Here is a 15,823-nt window from a genome sequence, read left to right on the forward strand (position 1 = left end):
TGGGGCCAGGGACAGGAGGGGGGTGTCGGAATGAGCCAGAAGGTGCCAGACAAAGCCAGCAGGCACTTCCTTGTGATCTGGCTGCACTCCTTGTGCATCCCATATGGAACCCTTGATCATGTATCTCACCACAGCTACCTGCACAGTGAGGCCTTTGGGAGGACAAATGGCTCTGTCTCCTCAGCACACAGCACAGGGTCCAGGCTCTCAGAGGTTGCCGGATGGGAGCCTATTCCCTCCGCCAGATCCCCTGTGAGCAAGGCCAAACCAGCACCTCAGCCACAACTGGGCCAGACTTGGGCTGGCCGGCAGCCTCAGGTGCAACCTGATGTAAAAGCTGTGCTCACGGGAAAGGATGGGGTGGGCTGTGGTCACATTCTCTTCCCTGCGATAGCCCAGCAGTGTGCAACCTCGTGAAACCTGCCACGTGCCTAGGGTCCTGCCAGGTTGGAGATGGGGGAGAAAGAACTTTCTAGGATGACTTTCAGCTTTCTGGCCAGTTCAACTGGTAACTTGGTGCTGCAGCAGCCATGGTGAAAAATACTCCAAGAAGAGCCGGTCAGTGGGGAGTGAGCCCAGACAGGCGGCCAGTAAGATTTAGGCGATGGTGGGACATCCAGGAGGGGAAGTTGGGTCATGAGGTGGGTGATCAGGGCCCAAGAGGCAAGAGCAAAGCCCTGAGCTTGAGTGCTGGACTCCAGAGAAACATCTGGGAGCAACTTCGTGCATATCATGGTAGACACAATGATCTCCACCAAAAACACGGGACCCCTTCCCTCAGCGAGTAAATATGGAGATAGAAGGAAAAAATTTAATTATTCATGTTTCACTCCATTGTGTTTTTAGGGTGAAGCTTTTATATTAAAAGTTTTTAGAACTAGTTGTTACATTACAACTGCACAGAATGTTGGAAGGAGATGTCAAGTTAACCTCACACATTGTTTTCTTCCTTTATTCACACATTGTCCATTTCACTGGAATTTCTTCTTACATCTGCATCTGAGACAGAAAGTGGTGCAAAAACAAATTACAAATAACTTCAACAAATGTTGACTTCAAAATCAGCATGAAGTATTCTTGGCAAATGTGGTCATGGCTGAGGCATCCCTGCCTTTCTAAGCAGATTATAAAGGAAACAGCTTTTCTACACAAGAATAACCATACTTATGAAAACTTTTCCAAATCAATAAATATTGACATATCATTTTTATCTTACTTTTTCCCAACAGAAACTAAAATTTCTGCCTATGGGTTTAGGGCTCAGTGCTGGCCGCTGGCAAAATGACTTTTAATCTTGGGACAGGAGTGTCTTTAATCTGGAGGGTAACTTTGAACAAGAATCTCCTTGGGCATTAGCTTCCTCCTAGAAAACAGAAATCAGACTGCAGGGATCAGACACCATCATTACTAATAGCAAATGCTCATCTCCACTTCGTATGTGAGGGGGTACTAAGGCATTACTTTAATCCCCATCTTACAGACGGAAAAAGTGAGGCACGACAAGGGAAACAACTCCATGTCCACATCCTGCCTGTCCAATGTCTAAGGTGGGAATCAGCAAGTCTAAGTGGGGCCCTGGAACCCACACTCCTCACAAGCTCCCCCAGGGACTGCGACCCAGGTGGTCTTTAGACCCCCCTGAGATACTGCTCCAGGCATCAGAGGATCTGCTCTGGTTCAAGAGTGCAGGGAAGAGAACTGGAGCATCCAGAGCCCCAACCAGGGTAGTTCTCAGAAGGGAGGTTAGTGCCACCTTCTGATGGCCAAAGCAGTAAGGGAACACGGGCTGAGGGGTTGGAACCCAGACTTTGTCTCTTGCTGTACTAGATTGCCATCTGCTGGCTGTGGGTGGCTACAGCAGGCCAGGTAGGAACGCTATTTCCCACCACTCACCCCAACCCTTTCCCCAGATGTTAAGTGGTTACACGGGTGCTGGGGCTTCACTGCAGACCCCAGAGCCCAATCCAGAGCATCAGCAATGCCCTGCGTGTAGCGCCCTGGGACGGGGGAAGCAGGTAGGGGAACAGGTCTAGATGAGGGGTCAGTGTGAAGTAAGCCAGAGAGGGAGGACAGGGCCAGACTCAGGTGGTCTCATTTGGATTTTGTGCTAGGGCAACGGGAAATCCAGCAGTGAGTCAGAGTTACATTTTAGCAGGCTCATTCTGGCCTTTGTCAAGAGGATGGAATGCAATAGTTGGAACAGAAGTAAAGTCAACTTGAAATAGTTCCCGTGTCAAAGATGAGGGCAGCTAGTGGCATAGGTGGCTGTGGACATGGAGGAAAAATGGTCTATGAGGAATATTTAGGAAATAGGATTGATTAGGTCTGATAAAACCAAATCCCAAAGGATAACGGCAGGGAAGGAATAGAGGCCCCGTTTCATTCATTCCTTCTTTCAACAAATTTTAATACCTACTATGTGGGAATCAATCGACCTGCTGGGAACACAGGTGTGAGCAAGTCAGGAGAAAGCTCTGCTTTTCATGCAGCTTGTGTTCTGCTGGGGGTGAGGAGGGGGGTGTGTGGACAATCATCAAATAAGCAAATAAACAAGAAAAATATCAGATGAGAATAAGCACCATGCAGAGAATTAAAAAGGGTGATGTGCCAGTGACTCGCAGAGACCTGAATGGTAAGAAGCCTGCCATGTAAAGGTGACAGGGAACAGCATTCTAGACCAAAGGAGCAAATGCAAAGGCCGCTAGAGCAGGAGTAAGTGTGGCATGTTCAAGATCAGAGGCAGCTGATGCAGAGCAAGGGTTGGGAGAGGGAGGGGCGGGAATGCATAGATGTCCTAAGGCAGGAAAGTGACAGAATCAGGTTTTACAAATCTCTCTCTGGCTGCTCTATGGAGAATGGATTGTATAGGGGGGCAAGAGTGCAGGTAGGGAAGCAGGGAGAGAGGGTGGGAAGCTGTGATGTGGGCCAGAACTGATGGGACTTACTGATGGATTAGATGTGGGGTGAGCAAACAGCAGAGCCAAGAGTGACTCCCCAAGACCACAAGGATGACAGCCACTGCAGGAAACCTAGACAGGAGGAGAAAAGGCCTAAGGAACGTCTTCCCTAATGCTGCCTCACCCCAACAGGCAAAGGCCAGGCTTATAGCATGCACATGAACCACTGTGGCCCCGTGTCCTCATCTGAGCCTGGGCCTGGCCTCTGAGCACACCTAGTGTGCCAGGTTTCTCCCATGACAGGGAGGTGTCTTTCTAGGCAGCCAGAGCCCTACACCCAGCTGGAGGAGCACTAAAGGTCCCTTTTGATTGAATTTAGAGTCCCCAGAGTAACCCCTCCCGTTCCCCAAGGGCTGGACCTAAGCATGTCCCATCATGAGAGAGAAATGGTCACTCTCAGTCCCCTTAAAGCAAAGGGTAACATGGGAATGGGCAGTCACATCCTGGCAAAACAAATTCCAGAGACCAAGAGCTGTGGGCACTGCATCACTTTATTTCTTTGGTTTTCCAACTTCACTCTTGGACAATGCAAATTCAGTCTCCCACCTGCCTGGCCGCTTTGTGGTCCCTCATTGAGGTGGGCCTTGGGCTCTGAGGAGAGGCTCAGCAGCACAGCAGGGTCCCCAACAGCCAGCCAGGCTGGCAGAGGACTGCAGGGTTCCCAGCAGATGGATCAAGCCCCAGCAAGCAGGGACTCTGGCCTGTATCCCCAAACATGGCCTGCATCTCCTCCTGCCGGACTTCCCCCCACCCTGTACCACGCTCCTTGCAGGGGACAGGCCAGCCCCTCAGTGATCTCAGGAGCATCAGAGCCTTCCCTTAGAGGCCATCTGTAGTTCTGCCTATACATCCCTGCTGCTGCTCACACTGAGCCTGGCACCTTCTTCCTTGGGGACGCCAGGCACTAACCTGCCCCACATTTGATTTTTTTTTTTTTTTTTTTTTTTTTTTTGAGACAGAGTCTCGCTCTGTTGCCCGGGCTAGAGTACCATGGCATCAGCCTAGCTCACAGCAACCTCAAACTCCTGGGCTCAAGCAATCCTTCTGCCTCAGCCTCCCAAGTAGCTGGGACTATAGGCATGTGCCACCATGCCCGGCTAATTTTTTTCTATATATTTTTAGCTGTCCAGATAATTTCTATTTTTAGTAGAGACAGGGTCTCGCTCTTGCTCAGGCTGGTCTCAAACTCCTGACCTTGAGAGATCCTCCCGCCTCGGCCTCCCAGAGTGCTAGGATTACAGGCGTGAGCCACCACGCCCAGCCTCCACGTTTGATCTTAATGTTCCTTTGGGAAACATCTTTGAGTAAAGAGGGTCCCAACCCCCAAAAGAAACTGAAGATATATATTCTGCCTAATGGGACAGATGGCCATGCTATAATACTCCTTGTGTCCCCAGGAAAAGCCGAAAGTAGTTCTAGCTAACCACCCCCCCTCTCTGCCCGCCCCCCCCACATATGTATAGCTTCCAACACCAGCAAGGGGGCCCAGCCAACCCACTCAAGTCAAAACCAAAAACTAAAACACAGCAATAAAAATGTGACCAGCAAATAACCAAAGAGAACATCTCCAGTGCTGTATCTTTCCGCAGGAGACCAAATGGCTGATTTCTAGCTCTTTCTGCCCTGGAAAGAGGAAGTAACTCAAACACACTCTTGGATTCAGGGTGGACACTGTGGGAGCCAGAACAGATGGCATCCTGGCCAAGCCAGGGGGCAGTGCAGGCCCCTGACCCTTCCCAAGCTGGTCCCCGTTCCTCCCAGCCCCTTTCGCGTGTCCCTGTCAGCCGTCAACCAGGGTGAGGCCATCGTAGAGGGCCCGCTTCCACATGTAGTAGGTGGAGCGGGCGGTGAGGGGGAAGAGGGCACTGAACTCCTTGTAGGAGGGGAAGCTCTTGGACTGGAAGCGCTTCTGCAAGAATAGCTTGGCTTGGGCCTTGAACCTGGTGGTGGCGATCATGTCCATCACCACTTCCTGGCCATCACTGCCACCCGCCGCTGCCACCTTAGGGTGGCTCGAAAGGGGCTCACCATGGGGCTGGCCCTGGGCTGTAGCCCCCTCCTGCAGGGCCCCCTCTCTGGAAGGCCCTCCCTGGGGCGCCACCGGATCCTCTCCTGGAGAAGCCCCCCCTGGCAGAGTCCCTGCATGTGGGGCCAGCACAGCTGTCAGGCTCCCACCAACTTCCTTTTCCTGCTTCTCGGCTTCCTGCCGCCCCTTGCCCGAGGTGGAGGCTTGCATCTGGGGTTTGCCCCGGGCAAGACTCTTCCAGAACCAAAAGGTGGAAGGGGACAGGGTGGGGTAGCGGAGGCGGAAGCGGCAGAAGGGGAGACGCCCGCTCAGCACCTGCTTGCGCGCAGCCCTGCGCAGGCGCCTCTGCCAACGGAAAAGGGGCACCTTCAGGGGCAGGAGCTCCCGGGCACTGGCTGTGCCCCCGCCCATTGCTTTCCCTGCCCCCTCCCCCTCCTCACCCTTCCAAGGGAGCAGGGCCTCGTCCCCAGCAGACGCTGGCTGGGCAGCCCCGGAAGCTGAGACGGCCGGTGCCGGCTTGAAGCTGGGGTTCCTCCGCAGCGCCTTTCGCCGCCAGTTGTAGTAGGTGGACCGCGAGATGCCGGGGAACCTCCGTTTGAAGCAGCGATAGGGCACCAGCGTGTTCAGGGAGATGCAATGCTCCAGGTACAGCTTGGCCCGCTGCATTAAGATCATGCCAGGGCTTGACGCCGCCGGCGAGGAGCACCCCAGCCCGTCGCCCACCTGCTGCTCTGGCAGCTTCTCCGGCAGCTTCTCCATCTCCTCCGTGGCCAGCTGCTCCTTGGGGGCCAGGGCCGGGCAGGAGCCCGAGCCCAGCATCTCATGTTTCCAGGCATAGTAGGTGGAGCGGGAAATCTCAGGGAAGCGCTGGAGGAACTGCTGCAGCGGCACGACGCCCCCGCGGTGGACGCTGTCCTGCAGGAAGTGCTTGGCCGAGAAGCGGGTGGCCACCTTCCGCCGGTGCTCCTGGGACTGCCGCCGCCAGCGGTAGAAGGTGCTCTTGGTGACGCTGTAGCGCTCACAGAGGTGGGAGTAGCTGAGGCCAGGTTCACGGTTGAGCAGCTCCAGGGTCTTGGCCGGTGGTGGCAGTGGGGCCGGGGCTGGAGAAGCCAGAGCCAGGCTGGGAGCACCTTCAGCCTCCACCTCCTCCAGACCCACCACGGGGGCAAAGTACTGGTGGCGGAAGAAGTGGCTGCTGAGGGGCTGGCCAGCCCACATGATGTGCAGCGTGGAGGGCACATGGTCACAGCGGCGGGGCCGGATGACACGGTTAAAGTAGGGCCGGATCTTGAGGTTACGCATGGGGTAGATGGAGTAGATGTTACGCTGCAAGACAGAGGCGAGGGCATACAAGTGCCACACGTTGGAGAAGCTGGTGGGGAAGCACGTGGCCTTGACATCTGCATCGAAGATGGCCTCCAGCGTGGCCGGTGACAGGCTGGTCATCTCCGGGGACTCCTCAGAGCGCAGGGAGTGGCGCACGGCCTGCAGCATCACTTTGGAGTCGATCATGCCCTGGAGGTAGTAGTGTCTGTGCAGCAGCATCTCCACCACGGTGCGCGCCCGCAGCTCCAGGCTGAGGCCCGCATCGCCCCACAGCAGCATGCTGGCCGCCTCGAACAGCAGGCTGCCCTCGCCCTTGCACACCAGCGGCAGCATGTTCCGTGGGGCATCATCTGGGTACAGGCCCAGAGCCACCGAGTCCACCTCCAGCACCTGCAGGTCAGGGCCCCCCTCTCGGCAGGTGGGGAGAGTAAAGGAAGATAGGACCTGCTTGGCCTCGAGGGCGGCACCAACGAGACCCTCCAGGCCCTCGGACTCCACCGCCTCCTGCAGCTCCCGCAGCACCTGCTCCACCAGCTGGTCCCGAGAAGTCATCCTGCCAGGGCAAAGGACAGAGAACAGAGGTCAGGCCAAAGTACCAGATGACAAGCAGCAACAGTGCCCTATCCACTCCTGCACTGGCCCCCTAGAGGTAATGTCTACCTCCTCCCATAGAGAATGCTCCCGTAGCAGATAGCAGCCAATGGCCTCCTTGGATTTGTTGAGGCACTCAATGGTACTGAAGAGCGTGGTCTCTGGAACCTAGCTTTGAATCCTGGCTCTGACATGAGCTTGGTCACCCTGGGCAAGTCATTTCATCTCTCTATTGCTTCTGTTCCTTTTCTAGAAAATGGGAATGATAAAAAACATATCTGCCTTACAGGGTTATGGGCATAAATGAAACAATGAAAGTTAAGAATGAAGGTACATAGGTATGTAAACACACATACATCCATTCTGAGAACAGTGCCTAGCACATAGAGTGTCAGCTATTATATAACACTACCTAGTACTCTGCATGTTATATAGCAAAGCTATCAAGGCTATACTTCTGTACTTGTTAAAGATTTATAATCACATATGGCCAAAATTGGTCCGCCTTTCCCTAGAACAATGATTCTCAAAGTATAGTCCCGGGACACTTGGGGTTCTCTGAGACTTTTTTAGGGGGTCTGCAAGCCAAACTATTTTCATAATTTATTAAATAACACTGAGATGTTATTTGCCTTTTTTGCTGTATTAGAATTTGAGTAAAACTGTGTTATCTTGCATGAATCAAGGCAATGGCATCAAACTGTACTAGAAGTCATTCTGTTCTTCTTCACCATGTACTTGAAGTTAAAAAAAAAAACAGGCTAGTTTCACTTAAGGATGTCTTTGGCCAGGCATGCTAGCTCATGTCTGTAAATCCCAGCACTTTGGGAGGCTGAGGCAGGAGGATCGCTTGAGCCCGGGAGTTTGAGGCTGCAGTGAGCTATGATCCTGCCACTGCATTCTAGCCTGGATGACAAAGCGATACCCTGTCTCTTAAAAAAAAAAAAAGAAAAGAAAAGAAAAGAAAAGAAAAATGAATGTCCTGGATGAGGCAGTAAAGATTATTAAATCAGAACCCTGAAGTCATGTCTTTTCAGTTTTGGGTGTGACCGAATGGGCACTTGTGATGCATACTGAAGTGTGAATGTCTCAGGTGGACAACTGTTTGGGTTTTGTGATGGATTAGGTCCTTTTAGCATGGAATACCATTTTTACTAGACAGACTGACAGACATTGGTCATTTAGATTTGAGTACCTTTGGCAAACATCTTCTCAGAAATGAATGAGGTGACCCTGTCCATTCAAGGAAAACAACTATTTGCTGCCAATGAAAAATTATGAGCTTTCATCTGAAAATTAGAATTTTGGAAAACCTGCATCCACTACAGTGAGCTTGACAGCTTCCTAATACCTAAAAACTTTTCTGATGAGATCAGTGGTGACAATAAATGTAATTTTTTGTGCTGTATAATGAAATTATCAATATTTCCATTAAAGATCTACATCACTCAATGAACAATATTTCCCAAATTACTGATGGGTGATGTTACAAAGTCATGCACTTTATAAAAGAACCATTCAAAATATAAAAGAGCAATGGATTTTAATATAACAGTGTACAAAATGTTCACGAATATGGTTTCAAATTCCACGTTATAACTAAGCTTTGAGAAACTACTACTTTGAGTTTTGGTGTAGTGTCAAAGAAAATCCACTGAACGAGCTATCAAAATGTTCTTCCTTTCTCCATCTACGTATCTAGATAAGGTTGGATTTTCTTCAACTGCTTCCACCAAAACAATGTATTGAAACAGATTGAACATAGAGACAGATGTGAGAAAGTACCCATCTTCTATTAAACCAGATACTACAGAGATTTGGAAAAATGTAAAACGATGCACTCTTCTCACTACTAATTTTTGTTCTGAAATAGTGTTTTTTGGTTTTTTTGTTTTTTTGAAACAGAGTCTCACTCTGTTGCCCAGGCTAGAGTGCCATGGCATCAGCCTTGCTCACAGCAACCTCAAACTCCTGGGCTCAAGCAATCCTTCTGCCTCAGCCTTCCAAGTAGCTGGGACTACAGGCATGTGCCACCATGTCCGCTTAATTTTTTCTATATATTTTTAGTTGGCCAGCTAATTTCTTTCTATTTTTAGTAGAGACAGGATCTCACTGTTGCTCAGGCTGGTCTCGAACTCCTGACCTCAAATGATCCACCCGCCTCGGCCTCCCAGAGTGCTAGGATTACAGGCATGAGCCACCACACCCAGCCTTTGTTCTGAAATAGTTTTTCATAAAAATGATTATTTGTTACTGTGTAACAGGTTTTATTTTTTTTTTTAATTATCAGTTTTAATTTTGAATACAGTACACACTGCTAGATATAACCTATATATATATATAAACAAAAGCTCTTCAGGATCCTTGGATCATACAATGGTCCTGAGACCAAAAAGTTTGAGAATTGCTGCCCCCTGGAACAAGAAGTCTTTTTAAATGGGCACCAACAGTCTACCCACTGTGTGGACAAAGATCTAATAACAAGGATTTACCAAACCTTTATTATTTGCCATGCACTGCCCTAATTCTGAAAGCAATATTTTAAGGTAGGTACCATCATTATCCCCAATTTACAGGTGAGAAAACTGAGGCAATTGAAGTTAGCCTAATTTGCCCAAGGTCACAGCACAAGCTAGTGATATATCCACCAGTTATTGAAACCAGATGCTTCTTAGGGCCTGTAATTCATCTGTTTAAACCACCAGCCACCTTTCCAACATAAACTAATCATCCTAATTACTGGTAGAGTTTCGGTATTTATTTGCAAAGCAGAGTGGTATTCCTTTATGGACACAGTTTTTAGACTAGAAAGGAGAGCATTATCTTTTCTGGTTTCTCAGATGTTTGTTCTCAAGAGTTCAATAAATTGCTTTAGAGGAGCCTTAGATTTAAAAATTGTGTTTCGGTGTATATATTTTTCAGCTTATTGAACTATACACTTAAAAGGGATGTGTTTGAGTATAACTTCTGATACAGTAAAATTGAAAAAAAATTTAAAAGCACTGAAAGAACCCCTATCAGAATTTCACTTGATAAAGAAGGAAAGCTTTTTAAAAATTGTTGATCAGAATCACCTTTGACTAAAATTCTAGGCTGTAGATTTCTTTAAAATGTGTATGACAAATCTGGTATAACCACTCACCCAATTTCTATTTGTATCGTATTATTTAACCCTGGAATTGGGTTTTTAATCTGTTAATCTTTTATGAACTTTATATTTACTTTTTTAAAAAAACTATTACTTTTCTTTGGACCCAGGAGATAAACTTCGTATCAGTCAAGAGAATACTTACATACGCAATAAAAAATTGAACCCTGAAAAACAAACTGTACACAAAGAAGAGCTTTTTCATTCTCACAATCATTCCAACAAACAAGATGCTGGGCTTTTTGTTTTTGTTTTGCTAGACACTTTGCAAACAAAATTAGGAAAATAGCCACTGACTGCTTAATATGTGCACTTAACTCAGGAAATCTTAGAAAAAATAACAGGGAAAAATTAATTTAAATTGTATGGATGATTCTCCATGCCTTTACACACAATGAGCCCATTTCCTGAGCAGAGCATAATGTTCCCTCTGGAGTCATTACAATTTTCTGTGTGCCACCACGCCCAGTAATCCTAGCACTCTGGGAGGCCAAGGTGGGAGGATTGCTTGAGGCCAGGAGTTTGCGACCAGCCTGAGCAACAGCAAGACCCCGACCCTGTCTCTACAAAAAAATAGAAAACGTAGCTGGGCGTGGTGGCACACGTCTATAGTCACAGCTACTTGGAAGGCCGATGCAGCAGGATCACTTGAGCCCAGGAGTTTGAGGTTGCAGTGAGCTATGGCACCACTGCACTCTAGCCCAGGGGACGGACCGAGAGACTGTCTCAGAAATAAATAAATAAATAAATAAGTTTCTGTTGGCTTTTCACAAGGTGAGCATTTGGATTTCAGGCTTTTCAGAAGTAATTTTGTTTATATGTGGTTCTTACCTTTTCTCCATGAGAATTACAACTCCATCACACCTACATCATCACAAGGATCACTATTTCTAGTTCACACCCAGCCAAAGGCAGGCTCAGGGGGTTAAATTAGCTTTCCCAAGACCACACAGCTATTAAAAGCTGCAAAACCTAAGCAGTCCAACTTCAGAGCTCCTCTCCTAGCCACTATTATTCCATCACCCAAAATTTTCATCATCCGATAAATCCAGAAACATGGATTCTTGGAGCTTTGAAATAAACCTAGCCGTTTCACAAATAAGGAAGTTGAGGTCCAGAAAGGTAAAGGTGACTTGCCTGAATTCATGCAACAGTGTCCAGATATCTTCCAACACAAGGTCCAGATATGCCGTACTTCCTCTTGCACAAACCCCACCCCTCCCCACCCAACCTTGTCCCACCCTACCTACTCTTCGCTGTCCCAATCCCACCTGGCTCCACCCAATCTCATTCTTTCCTCTTCTCCAAAGAGGTAAAAGGACCTACAAGGAGGTAATAACCCCACTTCTGGCTTCCTCAAAAGCTTGCTTAGGAAAAGCAGCTCCACGGAGAGGCTCTACAGCTACACCCGCCCCCAGGTATGCAAAACGGGGCTGGACCACCTGAGAACAGGAGAGGGCAGAAGCCACACGGGGAAGCCTATAATCCTTAAATAGACAATTGGTGATGGGGTTCAGGTGCAACAGTCTTTTTGGCAAAGGCTCTCCTGGAAGTGCAATGCAAAGCAGACATGCCGCGTGCCAGGTGCATTCAGAGAATGAGGTGCAGAAAGTGATAGCTAATCTGTGGACTTTGCCCAGCTGGCCTCCCCCGGCCCCCACAACTCTTGGAAGGGATCTGAAAAGGTGTGAAACCAAGCAGGCAAGGCCCCCTAGGATTACACAAGCTCCCCTACTGCCCTTGCTTGAAGTTGGGAGGGAGGGCATAAAGACGGGCGCCCCAGGAGGCACCTTGGCACCTAGGAAGGGCTCTGGGGCCAAGGAATGGAAGAATGGCCACGGGCCACTCTGTAGGCCCATGGAGGACACTCCCTGCCTCACAGTCACCACGGTCAGTTTTTCTGCTCTCCCTTTGTCCCCTTACTTTCAAGCAGATGGGCCTTTGAGCCCAAGCCTGGCCTCTTGTCCTGAGTTTTGGGAGTGAACCAGAGCTCTGGGCAGGCAAGGGAAGGAGAGGCAAGAGATCTGCTGATGGGACCAGCCTCACCCTGTGCTTTCCGTCCTCCCTGTTCCTCCTGTCCCTCGCAACAGCGCTGCAGTCACTGCGGTCAACCAGGCCCAACAAGCCTGTGGGCCACACAGGTCTCGACCCTCAGTAATTAAGCCGTGGGGTTTAATTCTCTCCAGGCTGGCTTCTCACCCAGCCTTGCTCCGCACCGCTCACACCGCCCGGCCACCCAGGCTGCACCCTGCCAGGGCCCGAGGGAGCGCCAGCCATCTTGGCTCCCTCCCCGGGGGCCTGGAGGCCCAGGCGGGAAAGAGCCGCCGCGAGGGCTGGCTGGCTGGCAGCTGCGACTTCCCGAGGAAATTCTCGCCACCAAGGGTAGTGGGTGCACCTGAGGTCACCAGGGCAGGCCCGAGGCCAAGTCAACCAAGCCCAGGTCAGTTGCTCTACTGGACCACATGTCGGGAAGGGAGACAGAGGGGAGAGTGCAGGCTACAAGTCACCAGTCACCCCTTGGGAGTGCCAGGAGGCAGTGGGTGGCCAGGGAGGGAGCTGGCTGGCGCGGAGCTATGGAGACCAGGGACACTCACAACCTGGGAAGCTCCAGGAGTCTGGGGAGGGGCTGAGGCCAGACCATTGTGTAGGGTGGGGAGGGGAGATAGGCAGACCGGTGTGGGTGGGGATGGGACTGGAGGTGGGGGTGGGGAGAAAGAACTTGAAACAATGCCTCCCCTGCCTCTACACACACACATGCATACACACATACACACATACACACACACAGCATCTTCACGGGGCCCCTCTGACCTGGGCCCGGTAGTGTCCCGAGGTCACCGCTTTCCCCGCTAGAGGCTCCAAGCTGTAGGAGGCATCCACCCTTCTAGTTTTGAGGAAACTTCTTAGTTTACTGACCTCAAAGGTGACCCAGACCCCTGGGGGCATCCACTTCTTGCTCCACCTTCCAGCGTGGGACATTTAAGTCACCCTGTAGGGAAAAGCCTTCCCAGGAAGCGTCCACAGCTGAGTTCCACTCTCACTCCAGAACCAGTTTCATATCTGCAGAGGACCATTGAGCATGGACCGTCTACAGCCAACTGGCCGGTAGGGAAGCAGCTTAAGCCACTCCCCCCAGGAAATCGCCCACCCTCAAGGGCTCTGGTCCCAAGATGAAAGAAGTGCAAATTCGGGGGTCACTTCCAACGGTAAAGTGATAGCAGCTATTGTCATCCACTCTCACCAGCTGGGAGTGTTAAAGCGCTGGGACCCAGCTCTGAAACATACCCCAAACTGCCCAGGAAAAACTTGAAAGAAAGTTGAAAGATTTCCAAACAGTTTGGGGGGAGGGGAGGGGAAGGGAGGAGAAGGTTTAGATAGAAAGACCTAAGGAAAGAAAGTCTGTGGCCAGGCTTGGGAGGGAGGGGGTGAGAGCAAAGTTGTAGCACGGAAACTGGCCATGGATGATTGGTTAAAGAATACTTTGAGGCTTTCTGAACCCCCAAAATGCATCTCTTCCTGAGGCAGCCCCCCAACCGTGGCCCTGCAAGACAGGGAGAATCAGGCAGGATGGAGAACTGTTCACTGCCCTCTCCATCTTGGTGCAGGCACCCTCCCCTTCCAAAATGCCCCACTTCCTCCAAAGGCTATGTCCCCACCATTCTCCGAGCATCCCCCAGGCTTGGTGCTCAACACCTTTCACTTCCAAAGCATGCCAGGGTCAGAGCTGCATCTGTCAGGGGCCAGGGGGCCTATCCCAGGGCACCTAACTTTCTGAGCCCCACAGGAAGGGTGAGCCACATCTGGGGCTTCAGTCCCTCCCCAAAGCTCACCTGGGGTCCAGGGGCCTCCGACAATCCTAAGAGGAACCAGTCCAGTCCCAGCTGATGGGGGAGGTGAAGGCCTCAGGATTGCAGCCTTTGGTGGCAGCTTCTCCCCAGGGGCTTTGCAGCCTGGCTTTAACCCTTTGGAGTGCTGGGGCTAGCAGCTTCTCCAGTTTCCCCACCGCTCCACTGCAAAATGCCCCCCAGTATCTATTATGCCCCAACTCCACTATTATCGTTCTCTCCTCTCCCAATCATGAGCTCTACACTTATCACCAAAGTCAAAAATCCTTTATCAAACACCGTTCCCAGGGGCACTGGATGAGGGACTCCCAGATGTAAGCTCATCTCCAGTGCAGTCGCCACGACACAATCACAGCAGCCCCACCCACCGCACCAGCAGTGGCCTGAGGCTGTGACTTAGCGGGTCTCTAGGACTTGGCTTTGAATGCCAACCCTGCCTCTGACTAGAATGTGGCCTCAGGCAAATTGTTTAAGCACTTGGAGCTCTGACTTTGTGATTTCCAGGGTATAATATCTACCCCAGAAAGTTATTGGGTAGATTCAATGAGATGACAAATTTAAAGTACTTAAGTCTCTGCTTGGCACAAAGGAAGTATATTCCGGTTCTCAGCCTCTCCAATTAATTTGAAATTACTTATAAGTTCTTAACATAAATATGCAATATTTTAAAAGTTTTGGAGAATAGTGGTTATCTCAGAGGTGATGGAGCTATGAGATACTTTTCTTCCCACACTGGATCTTTCTGTGTTTGACATAAGGAGTCTACATTACTCGCTATCATTTTAAAAAGTAATGAAGGTAATTTAAAATTCTTTAAAAGGCTAATGGAATCTTAAAAAGTGTTTTTTAAAAAGAAACTATAGAGGGGAAAAAAAAAGGTTTGTTGGCTTTTCCATTACAAAAGTAAGAGCGTTATTTATAGAATAATTGGGAAAATTTTGGAAGTAAAGTAGAAGAAAAATTACCTATAATCTCATTATCTAAAGACAGCTATTGTGAACATCTCATTAATATTTGGTCCTAATCTAATTTTTTTCCTTAGAATTACACAAGTTAAACATTCTCTTTACGAAAGATTGAAATGATACAGAGTTAAAAAGAGAAAGTTGAGCAAGTCCCCTTTCCCATCCCTAGTACGGTCCCCTCCCTATCCCGATCTGCCGGTCGTTTTTCTGTCTGTGCATTTTTATCTTTTTACATGTATTAATATATTTTTCTAGTCTCTATGGAGATTTTCATTATGTTAAACATTTTTAAAAACATTTTTGACCAATAATAACTATAATGTATAAATAATATGTGAATAAAATAGAAATTATAATATTCAAAATGCTTGTAAAATTTGACTCAAAAATTTACGTAAGTATTCAGGATTCGAATTTCAACCATGTTCCCCCTCTATAGTTTCTCCTTCCAGAAGCAGCCAATATTGTTTCTAGTCCCCCGTTCCAGAAATAGTTTATGTATAAACAAGCAAGTCTCAGAGAGAGAGAAAGAACTTATTTCCTTTCTTTAAAGCACCATAGATAGTATACTAAACATTCTTAGGCATCTTACTTATTTCACTTTCTTTCTTTTTTTTTTTCCTTTAAAAAGCCAGGTTCTGGCTCTGTCACCCAGGCTAGAGTGTAGTGGTGTGATCTATCATAGCTCGCTGCAAACTTGAACTCCTGGGCTCAAGTGAGTCTCCTGCCTCAGCCTCCCAAGTAGCTGGGACTATAGGCACACATCACCACCACGCCTAGCTAATTTGTTTTTGTTAGAGACAGGGTCTTGCTATGTTGCCCAGACTGGTCTTAAACTCCTGGGCTCAAGCAATCCTCCCACCTTGGCCTTCCAAAGTGCTGGGATTACAGGCATAATCCACAGTGCCCAGCCTTCACTGTATTTTTTTCATCCCAAGCCACCATTGTCCAACAAAACTTAGAGT

The 15,823-nt window shown here is 49.1% G+C and overlaps 1 protein-coding gene across 1 annotated transcript; it reads right to left on the reverse strand.

The window, feature by feature from the left end:
- Positions 1-4,737: 4,737 nt before the first annotated feature.
- On the reverse strand, positions 4,738-6,861 carry VRTN (vertebrae development associated). The gene has a single exon (XM_045563985.1). It carries the CDS (start codon positions 6,859-6,861, stop codon positions 4,738-4,740), a length of 2,124 nt encoding a protein of 707 aa, XP_045419941.1.
- Between the last annotated feature and the right edge of the window lie 8,962 nt (positions 6,862-15,823).

Source organism: Lemur catta, chromosome 1, assembly GCF_020740605.2.
Source record: "Lemur catta isolate mLemCat1 chromosome 1, mLemCat1.pri, whole genome shotgun sequence".
Taxonomy (NCBI): Eukaryota; Metazoa; Chordata; class Mammalia; order Primates; family Lemuridae; genus Lemur; species Lemur catta.

Bases quoted from the DNA above. Each gene is read 5' to 3' on its own strand.
- VRTN (XM_045563985.1), bottom strand. From the start codon at position 6,861: ATGACTTCTCGGGACCAGCTGGTGGAGCAGGTGCTGCGGGAGCTGCAG.